General features: G+C 43.0%; 1 protein-coding gene across 1 annotated transcript; it reads right to left on the bottom strand.

Moving 5' to 3' along the window:
* Window positions 1-1,007: 1,007 nt before the first annotated feature.
* On the bottom strand, window positions 1,008-8,804 carry LOC311113466 (cytoplasmic phosphatidylinositol transfer protein 1-like). Its single transcript, XM_084156688.1, has 4 exons — window positions 8,646-8,804; window positions 7,695-7,850; window positions 7,405-7,468; window positions 1,008-5,064 (listed from the first exon to the last, which is right to left on the bottom strand). The coding sequence occupies exons 1-4, from the start codon at window positions 8,796-8,798 to the stop codon at window positions 4,706-4,708; spliced, it is 732 nt and encodes a 243-aa protein (XP_084012814.1). The 5' UTR covers window positions 8,799-8,804; the 3' UTR covers window positions 1,008-4,705.
* Between the last annotated feature and the right edge of the window lie 2,823 nt (window positions 8,805-11,627).

Raw genomic sequence — 11,627 nt, 5'->3', positions numbered from 1 at the left:
ACAGAACAGGACTGCTGAGTGCTGAAGCGCGTAGCGAGTAAAAACGTCTGTCCTCGGTTGCAACACTCACTACTGAGTTACAAATTGTCTCTAGAAGCAATATCAGCACAAGAACTGTTCGTCTGGAGCTTCATGAAATGGGTTTCCATGGCCGAGCAGCCGCACACAAGCCTAAGATCACCATGCCCAATCCCAAGCGTTGGCTGGAGTGGTGTAAAGCTTGCCACCATTGGACTCTGGAGCAGTGGAAACGCGTTCTCTGGAGTGATGAATCATGCTTCACCATTTGGCAGTCCGACGGACTGGTGGATGCCAGGAGAACGCTACCTGCCCAATGCATAGTGCCAACTGTAAAGTTTGGTGGAGGGTGAATAATGGTTCAGGCCCCTTAGTTCCAGTGAAGGGAAATCTTAACCCTACAGCATACAATGACATTCTATGAAATGTATATGATTCTGTGCTTCCAACTTTGTGGCAACAGTTTGGGGAAGGCCCTTTCCTGTTTCAGCATGACAATGCCCCCGTGCACAAAGCAAGGTCCATACAGAAATTGTTTGTTGAGATCAGTGTGGAAGAACTTGACTGGCCTGCACAGAGCCCTGACCTCAACCCCATCGAACACCTTTGGGATAAATTGGAACACCGACTGCGAGCCAGGCCAAATCGCCCAACATCAGTGCCCGACCTCACTAATGCTCGTGGCTGAATGGAAGCAAGTCCCCGCAGCAATGTTCCAACATCTATTAGAAAGCCTTCCCAGAAGAGTAGAGGATGTTATAGCAGCAAAGGGGAGACCAAATCCATATTAATGCCCATGATTTTAGAATGAGATGTTCGATGAGCAGGTGTCCACATACTTTTGGTAATGTAGTGTATATAGCAAAATGTTTATTCACCTTGCTCTTTCACTCTCTCTTTCTTGGTCACACACACCAACCCCCATGCACACGCACACACACACACTTTTAGAGGCACCACATCCTCTGACAACCGACAATGGCAAAGTGTAGTAGCAAGTAAACTTTATTTACTAAAATAATTAAGAAAAAAGTGAAACAATAATTACAACGGAGAACCAAATATACCTCAAGGAGGGCAGTAAAAATATAACAAATATAATCAGTGGAAGAACCCAGAGCGACTTCCAGCAGCAGAACAAGGATGGCACTTCAGATAGGGAGACCGTAGCTCTGGTCCAGGGTGTTAGTGTGGATTGCTAACGCTCCTCCTGCTCAGGAGGCTCAGTGTCAGGAAGCAGCAGTCACACCCTGGACCAGATCTAGGGAGACAGCACGACAGCCTGGCAAGCCGCATCAGGAGGGATACAACGAAAGCTTGGTCCTTTTCTTAGAATGAACAGATGCCATTTGAAATACAGCAAACCACAAAATCAAACTACAGCAGTTGTGAAAATTCTAACAGAAAACCAACCTGCGAGTCAAGATGCATTGTAAAAAGAAAAAAGTAAACACAGTCACCCCGATAAAAAGAAAAAATATTGATTCAAATATTGTTTTTATAGATAATGTGTCATTATGTCAAAGAGCTGTAGGATCATCAAAAGCAACTGGAACGTCGATGATGCACACTACAATGGGGAGGTTGCAAATTCAAAGTAAATATTTTTACAGTGAGCACAATATGTTGAAAAATACGTATTTTCAATGTCCTTTCAACCAAAAATACATATTTATTTTATGTGTTTTGCTCATAGGGTTGTAATGTATGTAGTTACAATGGTCTTTTCTACAGTGAATTTTTCAACAGCTCAAGAAAGAGAACTAACAATGGGACACTGCACCTTAAATGTTATAGATTCAAAACAAAATGAATGCAAAATGACAAATATAACATCAAGGTTTGGTTATTTTTCAGAGTGAAGGACAAGGTTTTGTAAATAGTAAACTCTTTCATTTCCGGTTCCATGCTCCACGTAAGTTTCATGCTCCACATAAGCTCACTCAAAAAGTCTCCATGAATTTATGTGGAACATGCAACCGAAAATGAAAGAGTTTACTATTTACAAAACCTAGTCCTTCACTCTGAAAAATAACCAAACCTTGATGTTATATTTGTCATTTTGCATTCGTTTTGATACAGGCATTAGCCTACTGGCAATCAAACATATCTCTGTTTTTTTTGTATTCCTGAAAGAGAGATAGTCTATCATTTAACACATGTATCCCACAGGAAATTTAACAGCAAAGACAAGTACAGTTTTGAATGATAGTGAGCGTCTTGTGTAAAGATTAGACATTTTGGGGTTAGACACTGTAGAGAAATATCTATATCTGACCAACAAGTAGGCTTGTATAACTTTGGTCCAACAAAACCCTAAAACAGAGATATAACAGTCAGTACATGTTTGTTTAACGGCTAATTTCGTTCTCATCACAAAGTGCAAATGCCCACATATGTAATGTAATGTGACGGTTTCAGGACAAAACAATGGTCAACGGGTACTACAAACTTCAGCTATTTCTCTCAATATCTTGTAAATTATGACATAATACATTTTGATGATGAAAATAACTAAAATGAAGCTGTATTTCAAATCAATGTTTAGAAAATTCAATAAATTGAATAGTAGGCTTAAAGGGCACTTTTCAAGCTCATATTCATCATCTCCAGCACCATACCGGTGTCTAGATATGTGAAAACGGCACGTTTCTATGATCTGTGGTTACAAAGATAAGAAGAAAGGTTCCAAAAAAATGCTTCTCTGTGACATCACAGGGTAGGATTAAAAGTAAGAAAAACAGCGATTTTCAAAACCTGCAACGAGTTTCTAGCCAGAGGGAGGGTATTTTATTGCTCCACGTCACCACGAATCTCAGAGTGTTTGAAAATCACAGTTTTTAAAAGGTTGATGATGAACTTTGTAACTTCATATTTTTTTCTACAAAATGTAGAAATACGCCATTTTATGTAGACACTGGTATTGTGCTGGAGATAATGAAAATTAGGTTGAAAAGTGGTGGAATTGCCCTTTAACATTACAACAAAATGGGATGTTGTTTTTTCTTAATTGAAATGTTTTGGATTTGTATACAGACAAGACAATATAGACTTTTGCATGCAGAGGCACTGAGTAGAGAGTTGTATTCTCAGAACATGCTCAGTTTCAGTCTCTTGTAAAACTCTGCTTTACTATACAATGGTTACACTACAGAGCCTAGGACAACGTCACATTCGCTTTCTCCACAATTTCGCATCAACAATATATACTGCCATTTATATACACATATACTTTACATATGTATACATGTTTGTGAACATTTCATGCGGCATATGAGACCCTTTTCGCATCTATGTGATTGAATAAAATAGTAGCATCATAGCAAGGGCATTACACAAAGAGAAACCTTCTCCTCCATTTCCCCCCCCCCCTCCCCCAAAGTTTCTGATGACACACTGTGGTGAGGCTAGTGCAGGAAAAAAAGATGGCCGCCGCTAACGTTGTTGCTTCAAAATAACTTTCTGAGCCCACCAAAACTGGTTCAGTACCAACATTGGAAAGCAACATTATCCTAAAAACACAATGCGCACAATGCAAAGATAACCAAGCACATCCAGTAAGGCCATATCAACTCCACTGTGCTCAATGTTCACTTACATTTACAGCATATCCCCCAAACTGCATTTTTCCTAGTCATATCTGTTCTGTTGCTATACCAATTTGATTAAACTCACTGCATCACTCTCCAATGTCAAACTTGATGCCAAACATGTATTTTATCATGGCTCATCTAATGTTGTGTAAACGTCCCAAAGGTTAGTTAAGTAGACAGGTGAGTATAGATACAGTATATAGATATATCTGTGCAGGTATAAAAATTGTGTTTTAAAGCAGGGAGAGAAAGGTTACGTTCCCTGCCCTTCCTAAAGAGGGCTGAGGCAGAGCTCTGGAGACCTGAGAAGGGATCTCTTTCTGTGATTGTACTGATCTTGCATCTGTTTCAATTGGAGTGCGTAGTGGAGAGACGTGAACACACACAGATCTGGGGTCAGTTTTGAATGGTCTGTCCTCCGTCCAGGTGAAAGGTGGTGTCTTTTTAGTGAGTCAATGTAGCTATTACACTAACTATACTACATTACTTCTACTTCCATTTAGTAAATTTCAAAGTTGATTTATTTCAAGGTCAAAGTTATATCATGATCTATTTGTAGGCTGAGAATTCTATGGAAAGATGTTCATTCACTCAAGTGAACAAAACAATATTAATTTCATTGTCTCTCTAATTTCATGTTGTTATGGCAACTACATTTACATTACATAAGGATCATCAGCTGACCTGATATAAAAAAAGAGAATCCATCTGGCATTTTGTCAATAACGTATTGTAAGACGAACACAGGGATCGCTAATTGAGGACAGGACACAAAACCCGTTGTGGATATGTTCTCTTGATGGACAACATGGGTGGTTGTTACAGTAGATCAGACAGCTGATTGGCTAGATCTCAGGAAGAGGAAGCCATCCATTGAAGGCTGACAAAACCGACTTCTGTTGAGGATGTAGGAGATTGGAAACTGGTGGTTAGACCTTTGACCTGTGGAGATATGTGTAAGAAGCACTGAACTCTGGGATATGGTTAGTTGGGGCTGGAGGACTGGGCACTGGGGCATAGAGGCTAGTCTTGCTGGGCTACTAAGACAGTGAGGTGGCAGGGCATATGGGGGAAAAGAACATCCCCTGTCCCTCCTATTTCCCCCCTAACTCAGCCTGGTCAGAGTCGGAGGAGGGCCAGGGGGAGTGATTTTGATTTGGAAGCGGCACCAGCATAGAGCCCTGGGGGACTCCACTCTGGTTCTGGGTAGCGGCGTCGGGCAGGGTGAGTGTCTCAGGGGCGGACTTCTTGCGGGCTCGGTCCTTGGGGACGGAGAGGAACTCGGGCGCGTCAGTGCAGAGGGGGGTGGTGGGGGCGCTGGCGGGGCCGGAGAGGGTGCAGGAGGACAGGGGCATCTCGCTGATGGAGATCGACGGGGGGAAAATCCCGATCTTCTCGTTGGTGGCTTCCTGGATGGTGCGCTCATACTCTCTCACCTCATCCATCGTCATGTCTGCACGGAGAGAGAGAATGAGGGGGTGAGAGAGGGGGGAGACAGGACTCCAAAGCATTCTAATGCTTATTTCTAATCTTAGCCTGCCATCATAAGACACACTACTAATTATGTCATCATCAAAATGATCAAACATTTTCTAATCAAAAGTCATTTATATTTTTCTCAATTTGTGAATATTTTAGTACTTCATGTTTTCCCGATATAGAAACTACTATAAAGCTCGCAAGAACCACTTATTTCTGAAAAGTTTTGCATGGAAACAGAGTGATAGGTTCCCTCCTGAGTCACTTCAACATAAACAACAGAACACGTCAATATGAAACAGAACAAGAGGAAATTAAGAAATTAAACGACACATACGCTGGCTTTATCATGAATCTCTATTTCATCCAGTGACGGTGAGTTTGTGGAATGCTCTTGCTGCTCATGGCAAACTTTAATGTTGGTTTGTTCATGCATATTTTTCTCGTATTCCCGCACGTCATCCAAGTTCATATCTGCAAAGAGGGGAGGAGGGAGGTCGAGATGTTGGCACCTTCCCGTTAGGACACTCAAGATGAAGGTGGAGGAGGGGTGGAGGTGGTGGTGGAGGGATTAAGTGAGGAGGGGCACACTGTGGGTGAGTAGAGAGCGCTGGGTGGTGATTAATGCTTTTGTGAAGGGCAGAAAGGTCGAAGTTCAAGCATAGTCAATAGGAGGTTGAGAGGGCAGAGCTAGCTTCCCACGACCAAAAATAGTTGGTGTCGAGAGGAGAGAGCTAGTCAGGCCAAAGCCGGGTTAGGAAGAGGAAGAGGAGGAGGAAGAAAGGGAGAGATAGAGGGAGAATGGAAAGGAGAGGAGAGGGAGAGTAAATGATCCAGAACCCTCTGAGTCAGACGGGAAGGGTTGGGAGCATCACCGGAAAAAATACATTCCCAAAGAACAGCCCTAGGCAGGTCATCCCAAATACATCAGGAGGATTTTGGTGAGGGGGAATCATCCAAATAGTGCGTAGGAGGGAAAGTATTTTTTTTTTCTCCAGAGGTAGAGAAGGAGAAGGGAGAGAGTGAGTAGCGGTGTCCCATTACAGCAGTAATGGCTTGTTTTTAACTTACCCCGCAGCCATGGAAAAAGCTGAGTGCTAATAAGTGCTGCTAGTATTACTGCTACTGCTGCTGCTCTTATTGCCAGACAGTCAAGACCCACATACACACAGCTTTCATGATTCAATGAGTGCAATATCTTCTGTGCAATATCTCCTGATATTTTCAGCAATTGCTATTCTCTTGTTAGGACATTGTAGCAAATACAGCCATTTGTGTTCACTATAGACATCAAACAAGCCTTGATGCCAACATCTTACAAGCCTTGATGCCAAAAATAATGAAAAAACGCAAAAAGAAACAGAACAGTGTACAGGAGGGATATTGTTTGATTGAATGCCAATACAGAATTGCAGGAATTGGTTTTACAGATAAACATGGAAGGAACTGCAGTCCCGGGCTGTCGGTGTATCATTATACAACAGGTTGTCTAATCCTGAATGCTGATTGGTTAAAACCTATTCCTCAAGTTACCATCGGCTAAATCTATGACACTAAAATGCCTATTTACTCTGTTCCATCTGACTGCACAATCCACTGTCTCATCAGCCCAACCAAGCAATTTATAAACTTGATCTCCACTATTAAAAGCATCTAGACATTATCTCACATTTCTTTTGTATATAGTGTATTAATGAAGTAGTGAGCTAATGAACACACCAACCCTGGACATGACAGTACTTCTAGGAGCGATTTTCCCAGACACAGATTAAGCCTATTGCTGGACTAAAAAGCACTTCCAATGAAGATTCTCCATTGAGCTTGCTTTTTAGTCCAGGACTGGGCTTTGAATCTGTCTGGGAAAAATGCCCCTTAGGGTATGTGTTCTAAGTAGGGTTATTGATATCAGAGAGGTCAGCCAGTGCATAAGGTTGAGCAGGGTTAGACGCAGTGATGGGGAATTGGAAGGTGTTTAGGGGTTCACATGCCTTATTTAGTTCTATAACACACAATGATAGACAGTAGATTCAAGACAGCATCAACAGTAACCACTTAACTCCCAAAAGGAGTAAAATCGAATGGAAGTCCTTTCTTATTGATAACATTCTAAGGAAAGAGTGGCTTCATAGCTCCCAGTGTTAAGCTTGGGCCGTGTTCATTAGGTACAGAATAAAAACTGGGAGGGATCGCCTAGATTTGTCCAATAAGAAACACTCATTCATTTTAACTTTCAACACATAAAAAAAAGATTTGCCCAACTGAACACTTCCAAGTGATTAGTTAGTGAGAGGACCAATAGTGCTTGTCGACCTACCGATCCACTCATCCACCCAGGCAAAAGCCTGCCTGTGGCCCAGGAGCAGCACGTCACGCACCACCTATAGGGAGAGACAATAGAGTGGGTCAGAGAACACTGATCTCAGAGCAGTTCTACAATGAACCAGCACTATCTATGGAGTAAGTGGTTGCTATTTGCTATTTAAATAGTGAACACTAAGTCTCATTCTACTCATGCACTGAGTATAAAGCCTTTGTGGAAGGGTTTAGTGGAGGACAGAATGGCTGTGTGTGTGTGTGTGTGTGTGTGTGTGAATGACCTCTGACCTTGTGTACAAACTGCTCCACGCGAGTCTGCAGGCCCCACACCTCAAACTTGACGGTGACCAGCTTGTAAGAGCACATGATGGGCTCCTGGGTGTCCCTCCAGCCCTCCTGCAGCATGCCTCGCGACGTCTTCTCTGACTTGAAGTACCGCAGGTCCTGTTGGGGTGGACACACACACACACGTGAATGTACGCACGCACACAAACTTAGATCTCAGTAATTAATCCAAACCTCTGCACCCTGAGAGAAATGCATTATGGGAAAGCTAAAAATAGAAAGCTAACGTTAAATAGGAATCCTTCCCTCCAGAGATTCTTCCCTATCTCAGGGGCAGAGGCAATTTATCATTCAACCACCGCTTACTGCATCTATTATATTCAACAGTCTAACTATACTTACAGATGCTATATGCTAACATGCTAATTGCTAACACTGAAAATTAGATGAGGAAGAGGTGTACGGGGGGCAGAATTAGAAGGTGACGCTAGAGTTAGCTTAGCTAGCATTATCTGGTCAGAGCTGTATTGCAGAGTGTATCATGGGTTTACCTCCAATACAAACTCAATTCGGGAATATAACTAAATGTAAACTTATTTGATTCAAATTCCAACCCAATAAAATAGTTTGGGATATTTGGATGACTAGGATGCTTAGGGCAAAACCAATTGACTGAAATGATGTCCATCTGTCGTATTATTGTATATTTGAGTATCACTGAATATCATTGAATGTCCTTGTATCCACTGTCATTGTTATGTCTGAATCATGTTGCTGGTTCTATTTTTAGACTAATAATAAGACTCTAAGCACCAGTGTTTGACTACAGAGAGACAGCCTGCCTCGGCTACAATAACCCCTACAATAACCCCTGGGCCCCATTACCTCTAATGAAACAACACACACACACACACAGACGCAGACACACACATGCAGACACACGCACAAACTCACCTCAGACTCTTTAAAGTATCTCTCAGGGATCTCGTCGTAGGCGATATCAACAAAACACACCTCCCTTTCCTGGTCTTTATTTTCACTGTCTGAGAAGATCTGAAAACAAACAAACACAAAAAAGAGATAATTCCCAGAGGTACAGTTAGTCATAGGTAGTCATCTATGGCTTCAGGCATAAATAATATCCTCTCTTTACCAAACTACACAGCTCATTGATATTGATTGTGCCTCCCAAAGTATCTTCTTTGTGTTAGAATTTGAGGCCCTTCATTTACAGACATTTGTCATTTGTTTGTTATTTGACAGAAGCTAGTCATTTTATTTCAGCCAGAGTGGTCAGAATATCCACAGGGTCAGATATTTATCATTGGCCCGTATTCACAAAGCATCTCATAGTAAGAGTGCTTATCATTTTTACATTTACATTTTACTCATTTAGCAGACGCTCTTATCCAGAGCGACTTACAGTTAGTGAGTGCATACATCTTTTTTTTTTTCATACTGGCCCCCCATGGGAATCGAACCCACAACCCTGGCGTTGCAAACGCCATGCTCTACCAACTGAGCTACATCCCTGCCAGCCATTCCCTCCCCTACCCTGGACGACGCTGGGCCAATTGTGCGCCGCCCCATGCGTCTCCCGGTCGCAGCCGGCTACGACAGAGCCTGGATTCGAACCAGGATCTCTAGTGGCACAGCTAGCACTGCGATGCAGTGCCTTAGACCACTGCGCCACTCGGGAGAGTCAGTGCATTATCCAGGATCGGTTTTGCCTTTTAGATCATAATGAATACGATTACATGGACGGGAGGGACCTGATCCTAGATCAGCCTTCCTACTCTGAGACGCTTGATACATACAGGCCCTGATCTTAGATCTGTGATTATGGACCACTTTTCCTCAGACTTAGCTACTCCACTAGGCTACTGCAGGGACATGTCATTGTGCAATGCAGCCAGAAGGGAGAGCTCTAAGCTTGTGTTGATTGACTTCCACTGTACAGTATTCTCACTGTCATTATCTCCCATTCACACAACAGACAGGCAGACAGACAGACAGACAGACTGGCAGAGCTCATATATAGCCTCAGGGCAAACAGACAACAATAGCATTAGCCACTCTCTGTTTCCATCTGAGGAGCTAGGTGTGTGTGTGTGTGTGTGTGTGTGTGTGTGTGTGTGTGTGTGTGTGTGTGTGTGTGTGTGTGTGTGTGTGTGTGTGTGTGTGTGTGTGTTTGCGCGTGTGCGCGCGTGTGTGTGCTAGGCTCGGTTATAGAGAGGACTACTCCATTATGCTAGGCCTAAGGGGATGCGAATGCTCAACCAGGACAGAGTGCAACATTTCAAAGTGTGTTTCAACGTCTATGTTACACATGCTTCCAGCTACCGGTGGATGTATTGAAGCTGCAGCGTATGGATAAATATTGCATGTCAAGAAATAACATTAAAAAGAGTATTTCACACCACTGATCACAACCAAAGAGAGATATGTATGCTTCATGCTCGTAGCTATGGGTGGATGTTGTAACTATGGATGAATATTGTATGCCTTGCTGCCAAATATGATTATGAAAAGGAGTCCAGCGAGAAGAAAGTGGTTGTGATGGGGCCACATTTATAATATATTTGTACCTTATTTATTGATGTATAATATCTACATAAAGAAAATTGTAAAATTATGTTGTATGACATAACGTAAATGAAATATCATATTTAACGTAAATGAAATATCATATTTGGAAGCAATATGATCAGTAGATTTTTTGGTTCAGCTCATGTGCTATATTTGGACTAGTCTCCAATGCCAAAATATCAAGATGCCCTATGGGTTGAGGCTAGACACACGTTTTTCCAATCGATACAGTCGACTGAGGTGTGGACTCTGACCGCTGCCTGGCTGCCCTCTGTGACTTATAGCAGTGTGAAGCTGTAGTGCTGTGCTCAATGCCAGGTGGTGTGAAGCCGACATCCTCAGATTCAGTGCTTAGAGACAGAGAGATGTGGACATGCACATTTGCTCTCCCTTTCATTTTTTTTGTCTCCTGTCATCTTTTTTGTTCTTAATCTTCTTGTCCATCTCTGTTCTCTTTTTCTCTCTCATCTTCCTTTCTTCTCTCCATCGTCTATCTTCATCTCTCTCTCTCTCTCTCTCTCTCTCTCTCTCTCTCTCTCTCCCTCTCCCCCTCTCCCCCCTCTCTCCCTCTCTCTCTCTCTCCCTTTCACACCTCTCTCCCTCTCTCACCTCTCTCCCTCTCTCTCTCTCCCTTTCACACCTCTCTCCCTCCAAGGGGCCCTTCTGCCACAAGATGTGTGAAAGAGTCCTGCTGGCACATTGGGGGTGACATGCCATCATGGATGAGTGCAGCCAAGGGACAGAGAGAAGAGGGAGAGAGTAGAAAGAGGAAGAAAGTGCAATAATGAGGGAGAGAGAGAAGAGGAGAGAGAATGGAAGAGGGGGAGTGTGAGAAGGAGAACGTGTAATAAATAATGAGGGGAGAAAGTAGGAACGTTAGGAAGAGGGGAGAAGAAAGAGAGACAGAGAGAGGGAGAAATGACAAGGGAGAGAGAGTGAAGAAGAACGAGAGCGTGCAAGAATGAATGAAAACAAGCAAGTGAGAGGCAGAGAGGGAGAGGAAGAAACTATGCAACTGGCTAATGGTGAAGTCTCAAGGAGAGAGAGAGAGAGAGAGAGAGAGAGAGAGAGAGAGAGAGAGAGAGAGAGAGAGAGAGAGAGAGAGAGGGAGAGAGAGAGGGTGAGAGAGAGGTGAGAGAGAGAGAAGTGAGAGAGAGAGAGAAAGTGAGAGAGAGAGAGAGAAAGTGAGAGAGAGAGAGAGAGAGAGAGAGTGAGAGAGAGAGTGAGAGAAAGTGTGAGAGAGAGAAAGTGAGAAAGTGAGAGAGAGAGAAAGTGAGAGAGAGAGAAGTGAGAGAGAGAGAAAGTGAGAGAGAGAGAGAGAAAGAGAGAGAGAGAGAGAGAAAGTGA

This window comes from Coregonus lavaretus (genome assembly GCF_964263955.1).
Source record: "Coregonus lavaretus genome assembly, chromosome: 40".
NCBI classification, from domain to species: domain Eukaryota; kingdom Metazoa; phylum Chordata; class Actinopteri; order Salmoniformes; family Salmonidae; genus Coregonus; species Coregonus lavaretus.
Note: the sequence above shows the minus strand (reverse complement) of the source record. Positions and strands in the feature narration are given on the sequence as shown.